The sequence below is a fragment of the Thermobia domestica genome, chromosome 12 (genome assembly GCF_964235325.1).
Source record: "Thermobia domestica chromosome 12, izTheDome1.hap1.1, whole genome shotgun sequence".
NCBI classification, from domain to species: Eukaryota; Metazoa; Arthropoda; class Insecta; order Zygentoma; family Lepismatidae; genus Thermobia; species Thermobia domestica.
In genome coordinates, this window is record NC_137465.1 from 227546006 (window position 1) to 227571015 (window position 25010).

General features: G+C 34.9%; 1 protein-coding gene across 2 annotated transcripts in view; it reads right to left on the reverse strand.

Moving 5' to 3' along the window:
* snu (ABC-type transporter snustorr) overlaps window positions 1-25010 on the reverse strand; it is a 370795-nt gene that overhangs the window by 45089 nt on the left and 300696 nt on the right. For both annotated transcript variants that reach the window (XM_081734791.1, XM_081734792.1), the window contains exons 4-6: window positions 19696-19850; window positions 12773-12880; window positions 11337-11430 (exon numbers count right to left, since the gene is read on the reverse strand). In XM_081734791.1, coding sequence (XP_081590917.1) covers window positions 11337-11430; window positions 12773-12880; window positions 19696-19850 — 357 coding nt within the window. The remainder of the gene's footprint in view (window positions 1-11336; window positions 11431-12772; window positions 12881-19695; window positions 19851-25010) is intronic.

The window sequence follows — 25010 nt, forward strand, 5'->3', positions numbered from 1 at the left end:
AACTCTTGTTCCGATTAACATACTTTAATAAGTTTCTTACACGTTTTCGGTCCTTCTATTCGAAATCAACCTTTTATACAACTGCCATCAACACTTCTGAATTAATTCAGTTAAAAGCTTCTTCTAGATCAATAAATACAACATACACTTCCTTCCTTTTTCCCGTACGGCTGGTCTACTGGCTAGCGCGGTCCAGGGTTCGATTTGAACACATAACAGTGGTGCAAATCCTACGTCCATGTCTCATATAGCCTCGGTGCTGAAACTTAACTTCAATCCAAACACCCAAATTCCTTGCCTTTTTCTATAACACTTTCATCAATTACTTGTAATAAGTCAATAGCACTTTTGTGCCCTTACCCCTCCTAAATCCAAACCGTTTCTCCTCATGTGTTCATCCAGGTGGCTAATAAAATAATAAATGGAAGACCGTTCAATTCAAATTAATTTTACAGGAACTATTGACCGTTCCAATGACAAAAAGAAAGAAAGAAAAAAAAAAGGAAAAAAGCTAATCCCACTGAAGCATAAATAAGATACTGTTTATATTTTCTACAATCAAAAGATATATTATAAAACAGATACAATGATGTAAAATGTTTTAAACACGTGTATATCAGACGAAAGTTGAGAAAAGATAATCATTAACCTGTTTGTTATTAAAAATTCTCAAGGTAAATCCTTCAGGAAAGTTCTCAGATGCATCTTATATAATGGCTAAGAATGAACAAAAAATTTAATTGTTGTAATCGCTCAGTAACGAAAGAAAAAAAAAAGAGGACAAAAGAAAAGAAAGTAAGTATAATGTTTCCTTAAGCCAATATTAATCTTTCTGTTTAAGTGCACGAGTTTTTTTTTCTTTCCTTTTTCCTTGAACGTAAAAAAAAAAAAAATCTTGCAATGGCATTCAGTATTATATTACGCAATTATAGCTTTGCCAAGGAATGTTACGCATTTTTTCTCCTTAGTATGCAAACTAATACTTGCTGAATAAGTGAATCTTCACTTGTATTTAATATTGTGACACACATCTTTTTATATACAGGGTGTTTTATAAGATGGTCAACAGCGTAATCACTTTGATAATTTCTTTTATTCACTTAGTAACGATGTTCTAGATGAGTGGTTTTCAACTGCTGGTCCCACTCACTAGTGCTGGTCTGTAAAATTATTTTTGATTAGGGCCTTTCTATTACAAGTATGCCCTCGGAAAATATGTGAAACAAACTTCGGCCCCACACCCACCACTCCCTAACGGAGGAAACCTTTCTTTTGTTTTGGGAAAAGAAGTTGATAACCTCGACTGTGTTGCCAATTTGTCATTCAGTCTTTTAGTCTTGGTGAGTGAAGATCGTATGCTAACAAGACTATGAGGGTGCACAGCAAAGCCAATAAATTTGGCAACCCAATCCACATCCACCTATTGAAGGATCTCGGCTACAGGAACTTGTCTCTCCTCTTTCGAGAGAGGTACGGGAAAACACACATCGACAGCAGCGTCAGAAGGGGCACAGTTGAAACAAAAAGGCTCTAGTATAATTAGGAGAAGTGTTTCTTCCAGTCATGTTTTTTGGGGGCACTGCCCCCCTTCCCCTTTAGTTAGCTCATTGGAACTGCTGATTAGCCTATAGGGATACCTAATAGAGCTAATGGTGGCGTTGAGGGGGAGGAGAGCAGTATACCAGTGCTTTTTTCTGTATTAATGTAAAATAAGTGTTGTTCTAGTGAAAGGCAAACATTTTTTTACCTGATTCAAACGAAGCAGGACAATTTAAATCATGCAGGTCCTATATCATATAATATATAACAAACATATAGCTAATTTAAATAGTATGTAACCTATGTATAGGTCTATATGCCATGTACACATGGAAAAGAAAGTATTTGACAATTGAAAAATTTTCTTTTGCCAATAACTCAGGAACAAGTGAATTAATTTGGATCTTTTCGTTGCTATCCTTAGAATAGTGTTAATTTGATAACTTGCCAAAATCGGTACTCTAATAGGTTAGTTTATTGTTGGGTTATTAGGGGAAGAAATTTTGTCAACTGATCAAATGACGGTAGGAGAGAGGAAATTACTATAGTATTCTTTTATAATTGGCTTAAAGCCTACTAAATAGTAATCTGTGCGGGGACGGCCAGTAACGTGCTGTAAATAAAAGAAGAGACGGGTTATCCTCCAATCACTACAGTATTCTTTCACGCTGTTTCTGAACAACTAACTTTACCGATTATGTTATTAACGCTATTTGAATGTTGAGTGTTAAGTCATATTTTTAAGTACGTTATTTGGAAATCAGTACGTTACAAACCATCCTGTCGTATTATTACAATTCCAGAATTGTGGTTTGTTAAACGTTCTAAATTTCTCGCCAGATCTGTTGTTTCTATTGTTACAGATCCTTTGGCAACAATGCATCCAATGTGCCACGTGTACTGTCCAACTGCTAGACGCTAGCTTTTCTTAACCACATAGTAGAAGCAGAGAACCAACTTTTTAACTTTGCATATAATTCGTATAGAATAATCTCATGAGAACCTGGGGTTGATTTGTTGATCTCAGGACCGAGTTCTTTAAGAGACAGTAATTCTTGTGTCTTACGTCATCATGAGAAACCAAGATCATAAAGGACAAGATCTGCAATTAACTTGGATTCCGAACAACGACTGAAGTTTCAATCCAGTGTACGAGGAAGGATCAGAATGTAAGGTTACAATGCTTCAGGAGTTTCGTCTGTTATAGAGGAATGAGGAACATGTGGCAATTGTAATACATAGAGCTGGCAACTCTGCAGAGTTTCAGCCACCCGTCACCTATGGCGCTAGTTGTAGATAAACACAAATGGCGACTCGCTTGGAAAACTGCTCTCGCGTAGACGTCCGTTCAGTTATTCAATTTCTGTGGTAGACACATGTAACCGCGGCTGAAATTCACTGGTAGAGGTTTACGGAGAGACTGTAATGTCTCATGAACATGTCGCAGAATGGTGTCCAAAGTTTGCGGCTGGTAGAGAAAGCGTCACCGACGAGGAGCACAGTGTTCGACCCAGCACGGCATCAACAGATTTGAACACAGATCGGATAATAGTGCTGATTCAGGGCAACAGGAGGGTCACGGTACGGCATCTGATGGCAGAATTTGGAATGTCGTTTGGAAGCGTTCCGTCACATTATGCACGATATTCTGCAAACAAGGAGCTGAAACACTTCGTGACAATGTGGATGAACACGCAAGGACACGGATTTTTACCAGGAGACAATCTTCAAACTCATCCCACGATGCGAAGTGCTACAACCGACATGGAGACTATGTTGAAAAATAACCTAATGCATGTTCCTACTATCTATTGGTTCTATTGGTTGTTTGAAATAATATACACGTTTCACTGCGGGCTCTTGTCACCTTACTTTCTGATAACCCCCTCGTAGTTGGCAGGTTTTCACACGATCATGCAAGATTAACCTTCACAGTTGGCAGGTGCACAGACGATCATGCAAGATTAACCTTCACAGCTGGCAGGTGCTCGAACGATCATGCAAGATTAACCTTCACAGCTGGCAGGTGCTCAGACGATCATGCAAGATTAACCTTCACAGCTGGCAGGTGCTCAGACGATCATGCAAGATTAACCTTCACAGCTGGCAGGTGCTCAGACGATCATGCAAGATTACCCTTCACAGCTGGCAGGTGCTCAGACGATCATGTAAGATTAACCTTCACAGCTGGCAGGTGCTCAGACGATCATGCAAGATTACCCTTCACAGCTGGCAGGTGCTCAGACGATCATGTAAGATTAACCTTCACAGCTGGCAGGTGCTCAGACGATCATGCAAGATTAACCTTCACAGCTGGCAGGTGCTCAGACGATCATGCAAGATTACCCTTCACAGCTGGCAGGTGCTCAGACGATCATGTAAGATTAACCTTCACAGCTGGCAGGTGCTCAGACGATCATGTAAGATTAACCTTCACAGCTGGCAGGTGCTCAGACGATCATGTAAGATTAACCTTCACAGTTGGCAGGTGCTCAGACGATCATGCAAGATTAACCTTCACAGCTGGCAGGTGCTCAGACGATCATGCAAGATTAACCTTCACAGCTGGCAGGTGCTCAGACGATCATGTAAGATTAACCTTCACAGCTGGCAGGTGCTCAGACGATCATGTAAGATTAACCTTCACAGTTGGCAGGTGCTCAGACGATCATGCAAGATTAACCTTCACAGTTGGCAGGTGCTCAGACGATCATGCAAGATTAACCTTCACAGCTGGCAGGTGCTCAGACGATCATGCAAGATTAACCTTCACAGTTGGCAGGTGCTCAGACGATCATGCAAGATTAACCTTCACAGCTGGCAGGTGCTCCGACGATCATGCAAGACGTTTCCGGCCATAGCATTCTGCATCCGAAAGAGCTCAGAGCTGGATTAGAGGACCACGCCATCGATCATGGCTTTTCATGTTTCTTGTTTCGAGAAGTGTAGGCCTATACAGGGTGGCCCAAAAGTAGGTATACAGCCCGGTACTGATCAACTCATCGCTTTTTATATCATTTCTTATTGTTATCCATCAGATAGACTTAGTTTCTTCTTATTTATTCTTAAAGCCTTTTTACTTATATCTTAAGCTCGGAACAGCCGTGGCAAATAAACCCATAAGCTAGAATGTTATATTTTGATAAATGCAGGGATGTATACCTACTTTTGGGCCACCCTGTATGTAATACAGCTTTCTAACCGTGTTACAAAAGAAAGTATAAGTATAATCACGGTCAACGGAAGCCATAAATAACTCTATTACTCCTTTGATGACGAACATTTTTCTGTCAGATGAACTTAAATATACTTTCACCATAAAACTCACTCAGTAATATAGTAGAGTTAACTCTTAAAGTAAACAATTATTATATAATAAACTGGTCAAGTACATCCTTTTCCGTATAAGAAAATCTAAAATATATTTCACACAAAAAAGAACTTCAAAGAAGTTATGAAAATAAAGTATCAAGTGGTTTATATAGTCACGTAACACTTCCGTTCGTTATGTGATCTGCTCTCACAGCAAATACAAATGTGTATATATTTGGCTGCTAAATCAATATAATTGTTAATGTTTTTTAAGTATTAATGCGTGTAAATAAAAAAAAAATAGCAACGCCATCCTGTACAACATCTCATTTGTTCACAAGAATTGTGTTATATAATAATTGTAGATATCCTTTAAAATAAAAATAAAAAACTAGGATCATAATTTGTTCATTCGATTATTTAACACTAATAAACTTAATACTTTCTCACTTGAATGATTAAGAGAGCATAATATTAATTTATTATGTCTATAGAATAACAATAGATAAAAAACAATATTAGTCTCTACTAATTGGTGACGTAATAAGCGAAAACGCATATTTTGTACACATAGCACAGCATGATTTTTGTTCCATTTAGTGGTAAGGGCGGCATTCTTGCTTGATTTAACTTTTTTTTTTTTTCGCGTACCAACGATGATTTCAATTTAAGCATATATTTCAAGATTTAGGCTGTCCTAAATTCAAACAATAAGTGACTACGTCAAAAATAAATTAGAGAATTTATTACTTAATTATCAATAACCTAGTTTTACAATAAACAGGATACTCATGCTATAAATTTAATAATACTACGTTACAAAACAGAAGTATGTTGTTTTAAATCTTACATATCCTCTAAAAAGACATTATGTACCCCAGGTTGAATACCCACTGCTCTAGACCAGGGTTTCTCAACCTGGAGGTCGTGACCTCTAGGAGTGTCGCGAGAGGCTTTCATGCAGATCGCGAAGATAAGCGCAAGACAAAAATATAATTGGAATCTAATTACAGGAAAAAATTTTTATATATTATTTTGAATTTCGTTCTAACGCATATTTTTATTTTTATACATATTGTTAAGAACAATAAAAAATAGATCTACTAAATACTTTCAACAGGTACAGAATTGTTTAAAAATCAATTTAAATGAAAGAGGCACTTTATGAAACTAATGAGCACTGCTTCTTGAAATACAGAAAAATATAAATGAAACAATATGATCTAAAATACAAATGAACGACGAATCAGATTCGATATTTGTAATATGCATGAATGGCCAAATTTTGTTTTAATCCATTCGCTTTTAGGGAAGTTACTATATACAAGAAATGGATTCTATTATTATAGTAATAGATAGATATCGTTAAGATCTCTGCAATAGGTATATTAAAAATCCCACAGAAGTTTATTATAAACCAGAAATTATAAGGGGGTCGTTGGCAAGAGGATGTGATAAAATGGAGGTCGTAATAGGAGTAAGGTTGAGAAATACTGTTCTAGACTAAAGCTCATTCAATGTCAATTTAACCCCCTCCCCCCGAAGAAAGATGCAATTAAAATCTGGATTTTACCGAAATTCCGTACAATTAATCCCTCCAGAGGCATGAGTAGTGAAGTATGTAAATTCTCATTTATCTCGATTTATTATAATCTTGCAGGACTTCAAATGTCGAGAACATACATTATTTAAAAAATAATAATAATGAATATTTTTTGAAAAAAAAAGTCTCCAACTTAAATATATGATTTAGAAATGGGCTAATTTTTAATAATAACTGTAACTATTTTCTTGTACAATAATAACAAAACAACATTATTTACAAAATATTACACTGGAGACATAAGTGTTCACTTTGTCTACTAGATTATATAATTAATCTCTAGATCTAACATTATTTACTTTATTTATTTAAATTTTGAGTAAATCTTGTGTGATTTTAGTAAAAGTTCTTGCAAAATCTGAAAAAAAAAATGGAAAAATATTGCGAAAAAAACTGTCGTTTATTGTTCTTTTTAAAGTTGATATTTATTATGAATATATACTTCACTCTATACTTGAGTGTCTCATCATTTAATACTTTCTTATGTCTCAGATTAATGGTTTATTCCAGTGTCATAGCCAGAAACACATTGAGTTGAGTTGTGGTGCTAATACGCGTATTTGCTATGTCGACAAAGCATATACAGGGTATATAGATATGAAAATAAATGGTTATGCCGGTTAGGCTAAAGGAGACGGTGATGATAAGAAATTGATGAAATGGTGGAATGAAGAAAGTGGGAGGAAACGGGAGAACTCCGAGAAAACCCACGCACATGGTGTTTGTTCACCCCAAAGTTCACTTAGTGCAAGCTGGGATCGAACCAAGGACCCCAGGCACCAGAGGTGAACGCTCTACACTGAGCCACCGCAGCCCTATATATATATACGTAGCAATTATATATGACCTACTTACTTTTTCAATGCTTACTATTCGCATCGCAGAGAAAAGAGCTCAAAAATGACAAACACAGTATGTAGCTAAAAGAACATGCTTGATTTATTGTTATTACTTATTACAGTTATTACAGTTTAAATAGATTGATTATATTCATTGATGAATCTCACATTATATGAGTTTTTTACGGCATGAATGTGCAGCTACAAAATTAATTTCAATGCAAAACTGCAATGGGTGCTCAGCATCCATTAAAAATCTTCAATGGTTGCTTGAGGACTAGAGTACTTATATAGTCGGTATCTTTGCTCCTGAACATGTCTTCCAATCAAATGTCAGAAATCTAGTTACCACTTACTAAACATATGATACAAGCAAGCAAGAAAAAAAAAATATAGGCCATTAATCTATGGAAGTTGCAAATTGTATACTGAAGTGGGACATTTCACAACCTCTCTCAAACATGATGAAAACGTGACATTAAATATGAAACTTCAAAGAAAGTACAATACTGAATTCTTTTCTTAACTAGTACCAACGAATCATGACTCCTCGTACTTTTCTAAAAATAACACGGAAGAAATTGCTAATCCGCAAACAAGTGCATAACACTGATTGAAGAGAGTGGACAAAGCTTCCATAGAAAGACTTATGCGTAATCTTTTACTCACTGCTAACAACAATCTTCCGGTATTCAGAAATGTTACATAACGTTAGAAAATAAAAATAAAAGAAAAGCTTTGCTAAATAGGTTACAATCGTCTTCATGCAACATCTCTAACTTAGAGGAAACCCCTTTCCAAATTACGATCAATATTTTTCAGCCTCTATTAAGGTTGGTTTAAAGGGACAAGTTTTGCCGATACATGGCACTACAGTATTCATATCTCTCCCATGTATTTTTTAGCTTTCACAAAAATTCGCGATTTCTCTTACAAATTTCAACCTACAGACTTCAAAGTTTTATAAAAGGAACTTCATAATTTATCGAAGGCAATAATCCGTGCCGATTTTTTATTTAGAATTTTCTTCATTGTTGAAATGGCTAGATTGTTGAAATGGATATCCGAACCTTTAACAATGGAACTGTTTCAACAATGAAGAAAATTCTAAATAAGGTTCGGGTCTGGGATGGTCTTGATCATTTCACTTTGACGATGCAACTTAGCGGAGGGGAAGGGAGGAGATATATAGAAGTGATCGGAAAGGACCCATATTAGTGTCGAATCCACAGTTTTCGAGATCACTAAGATGAACAGTGACACTTCTGATGCTGTTTAAATCCAAATTCAGCCCCACAACTTGAGGGAAAGAGGGAGATATATAAAAATGATCGAAAATGAGCGATATCAGAAGCGCTTCAGTAATAGTAAAAAATATTTGACTAACGGAACATATTACTATTGTGCTGCCAAAATGTCTTGAGCCGTGGCAAAAATGCGAACTAAAGCTCACACCCTCACACACCCACGCGTTGAGCCAATAAGGGTTCAGCTGTTGCTAAGCGAGAGAAAGCGAGTGGAATCCCTTCAGCCGATAGCAGCGCTTGCAACGGAAGACTAGAGATCAAGTCAATGTGATGTATATATAATTTTCCTTATTTTAAACCCAACGAAGAGTAGCGATGTAATGGGGCGTATACGGTAGTATACGGCGTATACCCACCTAAATTTTTCTAATCCATCGTATATTCACCTTAAATTTACGAAAGAATGAGTGTATATTGGGATACTTATACGCCAGGTAATCTTGCGTATATGCTATACTCTTGAAAACGATCCAGCGTATACCTACCAAAAATTCTAGCATTACACCACTGACGAAGAGGGTAATTGTCGCTAATTGAAAACAAAATTCATCATTATGTGAATATGCTATTTAATTTCAGGAACAGAATCTTACTGCCACTTTACACCAATGAAATGTCTATCATACCTTTTTTAAAAAAAAAGAAAGAAAAAACGGCACACTGCTGGCCTTGGGGATGGAGAAATATCGCTTTTGGCCCACCGCACCTTGCCAACGCCCATGGATCGATGTTCAAAACAATCATCTGTATATTGTGTAACGAAATTTTCATTCAGAAACCTTCGCTAATAAATCATGTTCGCAGACAAATATTTACGTGCCCTTGAAAGTCAAGTTAGACACACAAAATGTTGAGAACAGACAGGAATAAGATTGAAATGGACATAAACAACGTCTGATGGTTTACATATTACTCTATAACCTATCTCTTCATTGGAAAACCTCCACAAAAGACATAATTGTTGAACTATAACTATAATGTTCGTATCGCTGGAGGACATGATATTTTGGAAGTTGCCCATTGGTCAACAACATTCGCACCCAACAAAAACATTCCACTGCCAAACGAAGCTTTCTCATGAGTGTACGACCTTGAAGGATTGTTGTAGAATGTTTGAGCTGTGCTGACCAAGAAGCGACGACTGATACATGTTATTAAAAGACAAGTGTTCCATCAACAAAATACTGCCTTTTCGTTTCCTCCCTTTTTACGTTGGAATTATAAAGGTTCCAGATTATTTTTTTTTCCTCACATGTCAATTTGTATTTAGTTTAGAAATAAAACTAACTAAGAACAAGTACTTAAAAAAAAAAAAACTTGTTTTGACATCAATGAACATCACTGTTTAAGCTAATTAAATTTAGGTACTATTTACGAAGATAATTGCCTATTAGAGGCAGTTGAATGTTATCCTTGTTACACAGAATGTTTCAATGTGCACGAAGAACTTACAGGAATGAAGTGAGTCTTGATATTTAGTTTGTAAAAACAAGTACCCACCAATTTATTTATTTGTTTACAGCGACTACGTTTCATAAGTTTATTACTAACTTATTAAATAAATTGTTTTCTTATTTATTTCTTTTTTATATATATATATATAATAAAAGCCTCATAAAATATATGTTTGTATCATCTCTCAAGCCATTTCATTTGATTCTCTATAAAAAGAAAATGATTAATTAACGTTTTAGCAGTGATGCCAACTTGGAACCTTATAAAATCCCATCTTGAACGACAGAAATTCCCAATTTGCTCTTAAATTTCCCACCAGCTATACTAACTATAAAATTTTGAAAATTTACAAAATATGAAAGTTGAAAGTACTATATGTCACTTACCACCTTTATTATTTAAGTAAATTATTCGTTAGTTCTGATCTAACTTTATTAACTAGTTGATGAATAAATGATCTTCTTAATTAGAAAAGACGATTGAAAATGTTGATATTTTATTGTCAAAATTTAGTATTTTCATCACGCTTTTGTGACCCATAATGTTCCACTGAATATAATGAAACTTAACAAACTTCATTCCCTAGTTATTCCATGCAGGACGTTTTAGAAATTGGCAGTTCCTCTTGTGGTAATTTACTTTTTACCCTTCACGATTTAAAAAAAAAAACTCTAGAGTACAATTTACATTCCTTGTTGCTTATTTTTTGAGACTCATAAGTTCCTCCATAAATCGCTTTCAACCTCACTATCTACTACTACTACTACTACTACTACTACTACTACTACTACTACTACTACTACTACTACTATTACTACTACTATTACTACTACTACTACTACTACTACTACTACTACTACTACTACTACTACTATTACTACTACTATTACTACTACTACTACTACTACTACTACTACTACTACTACTACTATTACTACTACTATTACTACTACTACTACTGCTACTACTATTACTACTACTACTACTACTACTACGTCAAATCTTGTTGAGTTTACAGAACATACAAATTTACTGTTGGTATGTTATAGCACACAAATATCTTCCAAATCGTCCCATTAGAAAGCATATCTCCTTCACTTGTGAACACGTAGTACAATTGCAAAAAAAAAAAAGAAAAAGAAAAAGAAAGAAAGAAAAGAAAGAAAAAGAAAAGAAAGAAAGAAAGAAAGAAATTATTGCAAAATGGAAGTTTTTTTTCTCTATTTGTTATTTGAGTATATCCACGGACCATATATATATATATATAGATAAAACACTTACTGTATGCGCTTGCCGTGCCTCTTCAATGTAATGCGTTGTAATAATAACTGTTTTATTACCATCGTTCGTGATCTGCACCAAGTGATTCCAGATACTGTAGAAGGAGATTAACATGCCTATTAGATACGTAAAGTAACGAACATATTTACAAGCCAATAAAGTGTTTTCTATTACAGGTTATAAAATACTTATTTGGTTTACAGTAAAATTTAAAAAGAAAATACTGCCTTAAGGTAGGTATTAAAATACAATGTTTTTTTTTTATAAATATATTATACAGAGTGTCCCAAATCCTTTACTTTCATAGGCAGACGACGATGATCTGACTACGGTGGGAGGCATTGAAATCATTCTGAGGGCTGACATCACTGAGAGAAGTACAGCTCACAGATGGCGAGAAGAACCCTAGCAGAAGTAGTGCGACGTAGGTATGGGCTCGCACACTTTTCGCACGGGTGTTTCAAATGACACCACGGAATAGCACACAGATAACTACCTGGAGTAGCAGACGACATCTAAGTATAGACCACACCTCAAAAACCGAAAATAGACTTGACCGTGTCGTTGACCTTTCCCCGCTGCCCCTGTTTCAGGGTTCTTCTCGTCATCTGTGAGCTGTAGGTGGGAAGTTGAAAGTTTATATCCTGAAAGGTAACCAATCAACCAGGACTGTCTAAACAAAGTTGTGAAAAATGTTTCATTAGAGAGACGACATTAAGGACAAAATTCTTATTGGTCAGTCAGAATTAGGTACACTCTTGTTAAACTACATCTGTTTTAAAGACAATCGTATTGTATTTTCACAACCGTTACTTTGTAACTCATTAAATTCCATATGATTATGCGCGGTGGCTCAGTGGTAGAGCGTTCACCTCTGGTGCATGGGATCCTTAGTTCGGGTGCATGGGTTTTCTCGGGGTTTTACCGTTTCCTCCCATTTTCTTCATTCCACCATTTCATTCATTTCTCATCATCACTGTCTCCTTTAGCCTAGCCGGCATAACCTTGGGACGTAAAACTCAAACATTTCGTTTATGCATATGATTATGGACTTGAGACACTCTGTAGATTACTTAATGAAAAACATAATTAACTTTAAAAAAAAAGTTTCTGTTGTTGTTCTGCTACCAATGTTGCCAATATTACCCAAATCAATACGATAAAAATGTGTATTATAAATTATTGGCCATAAAATTTTCTTTACGCTATAGTTTCTTAAGTCTTTTCACTAACAATAAGCTCACCCCCCACTTCTTGGATTTTATTGAATGACTTATACACAGTGAAAAATACAGAAAATGTAGAAAGAAGCCAGATAGTATCTACAAAACGGCATCATATAAATTAATAACTGTAAGATCTCTTGTATAGTGTATTAATTTGGGTATCTAATAACAAAGAGTATGGATGTAGCACTGTAAGGATGTAGGATTTACCTCTGTCTAAGCAATGGATCCACTCCTACTGTTGGTTCGTCGAGAATCAACAACTCTGGATCATGCATCAACGCAACAGCAAATGATACTCGTCGCTGTTGACCACCACTGGAAAGAAAATATGGTATTCAGTAACAAATCAATAGATGGTATCAAGATACAAAGAACATAAATATTATTAATTAAAGAATGATTAACTATTCGGTATGTTGAAGAAAGATATTTCATAACTATGTTTGGTGACCAACCCTTTCCCTGATTATGTTCTATATAATCTGTAGTTCAAATTCATAAGATTCTGTGTAGACGTTCCGGAGGAGGAGTTTGGGGTCAAGTCGAGAATAAATTAAAATTACGATGCTCACGTTTATTTTAATATATGTCAATATAATGAAGTAACTTTTTAATATTATTATTATTATTATTATTATTATTATTATTATTATTATTATTATTATTATTATTATTATTATTATTATTATTTAAAAGCTTGTGCAACTGAACTTTCAACTAGTTTGGCAAATATGTTCAACGTTTCATTACGTACAGGTGTACAGTATATTCTTCATTGTTGAGTTGAATTCAGTTCAAAGTCCCTTTCAGCAGCGAGGCTATGTGAGACATGGACCTACTGATTAACGTGGAATCCGAACCACATGAGCTCCCGCCGGGAATCGAACCCGGGTCTCCCGCGCCAAAGGCGCGTACGCTAGCCGCTTAGCCACGGAGGAGCTGCTATATCCTTCATTGTGGAAGCAAGTATGTTGTTCCGATATATAAATCAGGTAATAGAATGCCAGTAACTACAGAATATTAACTCCTGTCAACGCATTCCCTAAGATATTTGAACTAATTAACATAAACACATATATTTTAATGTAAGAAATACCTTAAGTGAGTCTCAACATGTTTTTTTATAAGGGTAGATCAATTGTAACAAATCTAAATCATTTTATAGGTTTACCTATCAAGCACTAAAAAATAAATTGTAAGTCGATGTAATATACATAGATATTTCAAAAGCTTTTGATTCTGACAGCCATAAGTATCTTACTAGCAAGTTATCAAATATTGGTTTATCACCTTTATACATTCGCTGATTTGAAAGCTATCTATCAAACAGAACAAACGAAGTTAAAAATTGGGCCTGTACTTTCTCATGCAGGGTATGTAAGGAATGGAATACCGCAAGGATCACCCTTGGGGCCCCTCTTTATTTTCTTTACTTTTAAATGCTCTCGCGGAAAAAAATCAAAGGCTCCAACATTCTGCTATATGCTAGCGATATGAAGTTGTTCAGATTAGTCAAGAATAAGTATGATAATTATTTACTGCAACAAGACTTAAATGCAACAAAAACGTGGAGTAGAAACAATTTTCTAAAAAATAATAATGATAATAATAATGGTAAGAAAACAAAATTTATGACATACACAAGTAAAACTCAATATTATATCAGCGAATACGAGGTCAATGGTATACAAATAGAGAAAGTAAGCATTATTAAAGATCTAGGTATCACATTTGACGGTCGGTTAAAGATTTTTTTTGTTACCTCATAAATTATATTGTACAAGGTGCCAGAAGGACAGTAGCTTTATTTTTAAACAGAAGTCTATTTCAAAGAGATAAAACGTATGTACATTTATATAAATTACTTGTAAGCCCAAAACTATAATTTAGGTCGGTTGTTAAAAATATTTTATTCGACTGCTATGTTTTAAGGTGAAAATAACCTACTAATCACATAGCTATGAATATTGTAATGATTATTGGGGTTTGCAGAATCTTACCAACAGACGGAAAATTCTGTCAAAGTATGCATGCAAAAAATACTAGATAATGTTTATATCAGTGAATACTATTTACGAAACAGGTTTTAAAGTATCAAATCATAGCTTAAGATATAGCACGATTTTAGTTCTTCTGAACTGGAAATGTAAAATTTTAAAAAGATTGACAGATTCTTTAAGTACACAAATTTTAGACTTACTGTGTTAAGCAAATGAAAATTTTGAGATCTGGATGATAGTTTTTAAGCAATGACGTTCAGAAACATTAAGCTAAAATGTAATTTTAGGACTAATGTTTTTAGATTTTCGTTGTTTTAGATAGATAGAGAGCTTGACAATTTTTACAGCGTTGACAAGGAATTACTTCTGTTTACTTTTATCTACATTGTGTTTTATATTAGGGCTAATCTTTTTACTATTTTCTTATTTGCTATTATCATCATCATTATTATTATTATTATTATTATTATTATTATTATTATTATTATTATTATTATTATTCCACCGTAATGTAGTGCTCTGATACCAAACAATGTATTTTAGCCAACAGGCTGTTCGCGGCACTGAAATAAGGATTAATAATAATAATAATAATAATAATAATAATAATAATAATAATAATAATAATAATAATAATAATAATAATAATAATAATAATGGATGCATTTAACCAAAGGTAAAATCACAATTACAAGTAGTCTTAATTATCCTCATGATGTGAAGGAACTGCTTACAATTAAAATAATACATCTTGGTCATCACTTTAAGGATGAATTTTCAGGAACATGCAATTCTGTAAACATCCAGTGAGCCGAAATTCTTTTCTCCTTTTTATTGCTAATATGTATACGTAGCAGCTTTGCATTACTACTACCTTAGTCTGACACAAGCTTTAGGGATAATTCAGGCGATTGATGTATTCATGACATATAAAATAGAAAATACACCAATCACGGTCTACTTTGAAAGTGAATATTCTGCGGATGTACAATAAATTCTGGAATAAATTTCAATCTGACACTATTTACTTCACGAATTAAATATTAATAATGAATTCCGAATCATTTTAAATTCCGTGGCTACATTTATTAATAAAGTAAGATTACGTTACAACCCGATTGACCTTCATAGTCAGGTGCTACGACCATAAATACATCCACAGCGCCTATTAATGCTGTTCAACAATCAACCACTTGAATTCGCGGATTGTTAACATGCAACAAATGTCTCCACAAAGACAATTAACACGCACAGACATACCACCTCCTGGCGGTTTATCTTGACAACAATAAAAAAAAGTCTTTCCATGGCAGTGATATTTGGACAAATGGATTTGCGATTCGTTTCGACTAAATGATGAAACTCGTCTCCAAATGACAAATGACAACCACTATATAACTTAACGAAACCAGTAAGCGATTGATATGGTGTAATATCTAGTGACGAAATGATCATATGACGATTTGTGAACTGAAACAAGAAAACATTAACCGCATTCGCTCCCCGCTGCCTCTTTGTCTTCTCTCCTGTTTCTTGAGGTGTTGATTTGCAATCACATCATCACAACAACTTTCACAATAGTCAACACAATACCATCCAACTCTGTCCTTCGAATGTGGTTGGAGAACAAAGCAAGGCTGAGAGGAAAGATGTCACTTGTAGAATCCTACATATCGGATCTCCCGTAAACTCAAGAGAGGAGGACGAAACAGTTTCTAATGATGTTTCAAAATATCAAAATTAAAACACAATTTTTTAAATGTGAAATGCGAACTTTTCACCTGGTACAGTTGGCAACCTCTATCATTTTTACTTTTTCTTTTCTCTTTTTCTTATTAGGATCACGCACTGGGATTTTTTTAATGTACTGTTAGAATATCCGTCACTCTATACGATGACTCTTGAACGATAGTGAATTTTTTATTTAAAAAAAAAAATAGACAGCTAGAGCAACAATTACCTCGGCCGAGTTCGCTAAAGGAGTAAATTCGCTAATATCTTTACGGATAATGGTGAATTCTACGTACCGTATCGTTTATAATAGTAATATTCCCTAGCTTATGTGCAACCTGTACAACAGCAAAGTATTGTTGGTTGCCTATGATGAAAGGATATGTAGATTTTCGTAGTGAAAAAAAGTTCTCTAATTTGACGTGATCCTCTTTACCCTTTTCTATTAGACTTTATTTTTTAATGATTGTAAAACAAAAAAAAAGTACTATTAACGTTCAGATTAAGTTCAAACTCTAGTGTAAAGATATTTAGGAGTAATATTTTATTCAAAACCTTAACCGTTACCACGCCATCTTTGTTTTCTGGTACAGTGATTCATATTGGGAATTATTTTTCTTCTTTCTTTGAAATAAACTCGACTATTAAATATTTGATTTTGCTGATTTCTCCATTAAATCTGTTTAAATCCTTACTTTTTCGAAATGAATTTATTTCAATTTATTTATTTTAAATCATACATAAGTTAAATTTGATAATTAATTATTAAAATTATACATAAGTAAATTTAAGTTTCATGAAGTAAGGAACATTTAAAAAGATTAGAGATAAAATTAATAAATCAAATCACTGAAACGTCTTGGTGTTTTATATTTAAAAGTTATCCCATCCCAAAGTTTATCTTGAACCCTAACATAAATGGATCATGATCAGAGCACTATCATCCATCTAGAGCAATGGACAATTGGTATTTTTTATGCTCAAACTACAAGATAAGTGCATGAACGCTTTTCCTTTGTGAAATTTAACTTGTATTAACTTCAATTGTTGTTACCTTAGAAGGATAATCTGCATACTAAGGTAAGCATATACATTTCGTAACAGTAACTGAACGTTAAGTCCTATACATGTAGATTTATGCATCAAATTGGATTTGAACTATTATAGCGCCTGGTACTTATAACTGACGCTGACTAGAAGAAAAATTTTCGAGCCCTGCATAGTACTATAGCTAGAAACATGAAATTTGAACAAAAAAATCTGCTTTTATTCTGAGAGTAAGAAATAAGAAAGGATTTTTGGAATACATATGAAGGGTAAGGGGAAAAAAGAAGGAATGTCACAAAAATGCATTTTCGAGAAAACGGCGTTTTAACATTGAAAACCGCGTACAAATGAATAGGGTTAATCAAATCTTTTGCCTCTTTTACTCGGACATTTCTACATCTAGTCATGCATGGAATATACAGTCAAATAGTACCAAGAGTCACCAACAGATAGAACAAAGCACCTGACAAAGCACACAGATGGACATTCCTTGTTTTTTCCCCTTACCCTTCATATTTAGTTTTTCTGTTTTTACAAATATAATACAATATTTTATGAATTCTTAAAGTTAAGGAGATGAAACTCGGCATATAAACTTCACATTAAAAATAACTAAAAGTATTTCAGCGTTTCCTAAAATTCCTCTCGTAAAGGGGGAAAGAGGGGATTCTATAATATTCAAATTTCCGACTCAAAAAATGCAGAATGTAAGGATTCGTTTAAGTTAGACATGTAAAAATTCGGTATTATTATTATTATTAACTAACTAACTCTATGGCCTATGGAACCCGGAGGTTCACTGCCGCGTTCACAAAAGCTCACCACTGATTTCTATCCTTAGCTAACTGTATCCAGTTTCTACTTTGTATTCCAATCTCTGCGAGATCCATCTTAATATTGTCCTCCCATCTGCGCGTAGGTCTTCCTAATGGTCGTTTTCCGGTTGGTCTTCCAGTCAAGACGACTTATTATTATTATTATTATTATTATTATTATTATTATTATTATTATTATTATTATTATTATTAAGTATTCTGCATTTTAGCGATGCTGGTACTAATGAGTTTTTTTTTTTTAATTAAGGTTTGGGCATTTACTTATAAATGTTTCTTCCATGTTTTTCGATCTTCAACTTCCTCTTTCAACTCCCAATATTTTCTTCTATTTTTCAAATCATCGATCAGTTGTGTTCTTCTTCTTCCTATTCCTCGCTTTCCTTCCATCTTTTCTTTTGTGGTGGTGTAAAGAAGAAAATTCCTTCGCAAGATGTGTCCAATCCAATTGATCCTCCTACGAAGGATGCTGGCTAAAAATGTTCTCTTCTCTCCTATCCATTTTAAAACATCTTCGTTTGTTACTCTTTGTGTCCATTTTATCTTCTCCATCTTCCTCCAACACCACATTTCGAAGTTCTCTAAATCTTTCTTCTGTAACTTCCGTAATGGAGTTCTATATACAAACATATACATAGAACTATCTGAAGTTCTAAGGGAATATTTATTTCTACGTTTCCGAGAATTCCGCTCCTGAAGAAGAAGGGGATCATTTTTTTTTTAAATAATATTCAGCATGGGCGTCCCTGGCGGGGGGACGAGGGGGACGCGTCCCACCAATATTTTGAAGTACAAAATATTCAATATTTTATTCTAATTTAATTTATTTACTAATGACAGAATAACATATAAATAATAGTCTAATAATTATATTTATTTGGAATGTAATATTCAGGCTGTGAAACGATTATAACAGAGTTCTTGGTATACCTTAGAAGGCTAGTGAAGGTAAGCAGAAAGGTGACAAATGGAATTCAAGATAATAAACAGGTTGGGCTAGATAGTACCATTTAAATTGATTTCTTTGATGTCCCCCCAAAATTTTCATGCCAGAGACGCCAGTGATATTCAGAATTCCGGATTTAGAAATATAATCATTGGACCATTCTTTCGGTTGGAAGAACAAGATTTCTAGTGACTCTGCATATACTCAGTTCTTAAATACGCAGAATCCTTAACACATTGGCTGCCATGTGTATCAATTTGATACACAAAGCGACTTCCCTAGCAGCCCATATGCATAAAATTGATACACATATTGCAGACAGTGCGTATACCTGAAAAAGGCCTCTGCCTGGTACATGACCTTGCATGATTCATGTCCAGCAGTCAATGTGTTAATTCTAATTCTCAATTTTATTCCTGCATTTGGGTTTTCCGTATTTAAAAAAAAAAAAATCTTACCGGGAATCAGGGCAAAAGAACCCCTAGAGTGAGTTACGGCTTTTGAACAATGTTAAATAAATAACAATCTCTGTGGGAATAAATTACTGCAAGACGATAAGACTAGCACACTTACCTAAGGTTTTTGACCAATCGATTTTGACTGGGCAGCTCAAGGAAGCTGAGAAGAAACTGCAATCGATCATTGATCTCTGACGTGCTTTTACCAAAAATCCAGCCGAAGTACATCATCGTCTCCTTAATAGAAAACTCTCCGTACAACGCGATTTCCTAAGAAATAAAATAAAATAAAATATATTATTTATATGTAATTATAGCAGCTTGAAAATCACATATTGGCATGCAGGCCTGGCAAACAGAGGGGGGCTAGGGAGAGCCTGGCCTCCCTAAACTTTTCGTTGCCCGTCCAGACCTCAATACAAAATGATATTATTAATAGAAAAAAGAAAACAATTTGTAGGAGAATTTTTAATGACTTGGCCCTCCTAACATATTCATGGCCCCCCGAAACCTCTGAGGCTGGATTCGAGCCTGTTGGTATGCCAAATTTATTGTATTAAAACAAATAGACAATTACATAATGAATTGTAAATACAGGGTGGGTAGTAAGTCACTTGACAATAATAATAATAATAATAATAATAAACTCTGCTAACGACAATAAAGAAAAGTTACATTTATGATTGAATGAATGAATAGGATATAAATAGCCAATGTTGCCCCTGAAGATATTAACAAATTGAATCCATTAGGTAATTCTGTCGAGCTAATCGCTCTAGCTAATTATTACACACACACACACACACACACATATATATATATATATATATATATATATATATATATATATATATATATATATATATATATATATATATATATATATATATATATATATATATATGTACAAACTCGATTCAAAAATTCGCTTTTTTTCGCGAGTCAGGGCCGCACCCACTAGGCCCAGGGAGTCAGGGGGGTTCAGTAGGTCCGAATCCTCCCAAAACTTCCTAACTCAACATACATTTGTATACTTTCTCAATAAAACTCTACTTGTTTAACAGGGAAATGATTGATATTGCATAAACATTTGACCTTACACTTCATCTGTACTCTTTCTCTTATAAAAACAATCTAACTCTATATATTTTTTTCTGAAAATATAGGTGGAAGTATTAATTACTTATCGTCTTTTTAGGGTGTAGAATAATATCCGTTCAATACTACATAGAAGTAGTGGCTTGTAGTATTAGAGCCCCGTCCCCACCAAGTTTACGAACACTGTGTGCGTGGGTTTTCTCGGGGTTCTCCCGTTTCCTCCCACTTTCTTCGTTCCATCATTTTCATTCATTTCTCATAATCACCGTGTTCTTTAGTCTACACGACATAAACGTGGGACGTAAAACTGAAAGATTTAATTTCATTTTCTCTCCTCCAAAGCTTGGCCCCTCACAACAAAAATTTCTGGTTGCCCACCGGTCGAGAGTTATTGAGTTCAGTATGGTCGAAGTCCACAAGGGGAAACAAAAAAAAAATCTCTTTAAAATTTAACGTTTCGTGGTTATGCCCTTTTCTAGGGTAAATGGGACGGATTATTAACGAAGGAGAGTAATTGTGAATAAATTGGTGAGAGGAAAGAATGAGAATGAGAGGAAACGGGAAAACCCCGAGAAAACTCACGGACACGATGTTGTTCACCACAAACCCACATGGCCTTGTAATGAACCTACGACCCATCACACTACTAGTGAGCGCTCTACCACTGCGCTACCGTGACCCCATCATCGGCCTAGATAATTACTTCCCATTACTATTATCATTGCGCTCTTAGGCATGATCACTGAGAAACATGGTACCTGTATATTATTTAGTATGAAAGAAGGAAATATGATTTTCAATTAGCCAAATGTTTTCTAAGATAATTGTTGGACTTCCGCACTGTGTATAATTTTCCTAAACTGGACACAATTTTTTTAAAAAAATCTTAAGTAATAAATAGTGTATAATACGAAAAGACATTGAATTACTCACGTGAAAATATGAATTCATAAAATTAATTTTTCCGGATAGAGCGAAAGCTGTTCCCGCTAACAGTGTATGGCGATACAGTTGCTTTGACTCACGAATTATAGAGTCATAAACTTGTAATAATATTAATGCGGAAGTGAATGTTAGCAGGGACACACAAAATGGGAATAACTACATACTGAAATAATAATCAATGGTGCAATGAAATAGTAACGACTCTACAGATATCCTTATGACGTTTGTTACTAACGATACTGTTGGAAAGGAACTGTAGTTGCAAGAGATTAGGAAATGTTATTAATAATTTATCAATCGAGGAAAAGCGTAGACAACTTATAATTCCTAACAAATGGTAACAGAGTAAAGTTAAATATTGGCATTTTTGTTCCCAGGCTATAATCTATGTTCTAAAACGATTTTGTAAATGATCTTAAATTGGTCGAGATTTGATTTCATTGAGAAAATAGTTATTCTCCGAAAAGTCGAAAATATTATACTTGTCCTTCCTTGAACAATCACGCATATCCATGTTTACTGTGTCAAAATAAAGAGTATTAATAGAGCCAATGCAAGAACTTATAAAGCATATATCACCTTGAAACGAAGAACGCATCATATATTCGCAACCATAACGTTCCGATATTTTTATTCTTAATTCTTTATCAACATGTGAAAATCTAGAAAAGCCGTTGCAGCTGTTATCATCTCTTAGAGATTATCCAGATCTTTGATCTCCACAGAATATAATTTACATTTCAAAACTTCTCGGTGACGAAAGTCCATGGAGCTGATGTCAGTTAGCTGTGTTCCATACTGTTGTATATCCCATTCTATAGCTGTCCTTCTTCGTATAGGCACGGTGGCTCAGTGGTTGGGCGCTTACCTCTGGTGGGTGGGGTTCCTGGTTTGATTCCCGATCAAGTAAGTGGATAACATCCTATCTTCACTTCACTTGCCTCTTATTTAGCCTGAAGGGCATAACCGTGGGACGTTAAACTGAAAGATGTCATTCCAGTTGCTCTTTTCTCGTTTCGTTTTTCGTGGCCGCGGTGGCTCAGTAGTAGAGCGTTCACCTCTGGTGCTTAGGGTCCTGGATTCGATTCCAGCCCTCGCCAAGTGAACTTTGTGGTGGACAAACACCGTGTGCATGGGTTTCCTCGGGGTTCTCCCGTTTCCTCCCATTTTCTTCATTCCACCATTTCCTTCATTTTTCATCCTTACCCTCTCCTTTAGCCTAGCCGGCATAACCGTGGGACGTATTTTTTAAATAAAACTCAAAGATTTCATTTTCGTTTCGTTTTTCTTCTTCGCTTAGTAGCTGTGAAACATGTCTACAAAACAGTATTCCAAGCTAGACCTTGATAGTCACCTTATAGTAGACTTTCTTTGAGAAAATTTTGTCCGGGGACAAAATCAAAAAGTGAAGAGGCTGGAATGAGACACTATTTGCTAAACGATGTGCCCTGCATGAAATTATAGTAATCATGATTTAATTTGAAAGGGCTGTTGATCAAGCTTTCCTGGAAGAAATACTGTCTTATAGTCTTCTGAAAAATGTTCGCAAACTCTGTATCATTAATGGAGGCGCGGTGGCTCAGTGGTAGAGCGTTCATCTCCTGTGCTTGGGGTCCCTGGTTCGATCCCAGATCGCACCGTGTGGACTTTGTGGTGGACAAACACCGTGCTCGTGAGTTTTCTCGGAGTTGTCCCGTTTCCTCCCACTCTCTTCATTCCACCATTTCTCTCATCATCACTGTCTCCTGTAGCCTAACCGGCATAACTGTGGGACGTAAAACTTTCTCATTTCATTTTATTTCTGTAGCATTAATTTGTCTTCTATCACATTGTGGGCAGTATCCTGTTATATGCAATCCTCCTATAAACGTGTGCAAGAGATGAGTATTTTCTCACGTAAGAACTGGGCTTCCTTCACAGAACACATGCATTCTGTATACATGTGAGGTAGCCTTAGGTTAAGGTAAATGCATAACTGTTTAGAATCTGGTGATAGAGCAAGAACAAAGTTTCATGTTGCCTGAACAGGACATGAAGATCTGTTTAGCATATCGTTCAATAACCTGCTGATCGAGTGAGCACCTGTGGTTGAGCACGTAGCCATGCAAAAGGCACGCGACAGTAGATAATTATCGGTGTCGAGATAAGGACAAGGAATGAACAACAGGTTTGCATTTCCTTCCTATGTAAAAAGGAATATTTTCAATTATTTAAGAATTTCGTCAAATGCCATTAACAAGAGTACCAGTATTGGAAATCATTAGTGGGATTACAAATAATATTAACAACATATTGTGCAAACTAGATTACATGATCTTGTGGTTAACGCACAAATATACAGTAAATCCAAGAATGGGACAGTCTAGTATATGATTCAACCTTGTGAAGGTCGAAATTGCTGATGCTCATTTAGATTTTCACTGGATTCTTTAATTTCAACTTTGTAAATATTTAGTTTCTAAAGTCAGCAAAATGTTCCATCAGAAAAAAGAATCCATTTTTAAGCTGACAGTGAGTACAAGCGTACAAGTATCGTCTGTTAATGCTACTAGTAATTATATTATTACTAATAATAATGATAATAAATTTTACAGTAGAACATTATGATAATGCGAAACTTATATAGAAAATATTGTATTGGCATCGGAGGTGCAACCAGGGGCGTCCATCGGGTTCGGATCTCCCCCCGTCCCAAAACTTTCTAACTCAACATACGTTTATTGTATGCTTTGTCAATAAAACTCTATTTGTTTAACAGAGAAATGAATGTTGTAGCATGAATATTTGATCTCACACTTCATCTGTACTCTTTTTATTTAAAAAGCAACCTAATTCTATCATTTCTTTTTCTGAAAATATAAGTGGAAGAATTTTACAATTACTTATTGCCTTTGCAAGTGCAGAATAATACCCGTTCAATAGTACATAGACGTAGTGGTTTATAGTACTGGACCCTCCCAACAAAAAATTCTGGCTGTGTGCCTGATTGTAATTGGGTTAGGTATTTGTACACAATTCAGAGCTCTATTTAATATGGAAATGCAATACATTTACGTTGCAAGATTTGTATCTAATAAAATTAAACGAAAACAAAAGTATCCTAATAAAAGTAATGTAAGACAAAATAAATAAAACATTTCTACAGTGTGTTCAATTCAACACATGAATCAAATAATGACATGATTAGTCTACTGATTCACGTTCCTGCCCTGAAATTTTAGATGTCCTGAGTACTCTTTTAAAACAAATTAAAAGAAGATATTTGTGAAAAACACTCTTCTTCAACACAATAACTACATTATCGTCTCAAAGGAGCACAAAGGAGCAATGTCTCACTGATCAACGCCTATTTGAACAATACATGGATATGTGACGTTGGGTACTGCT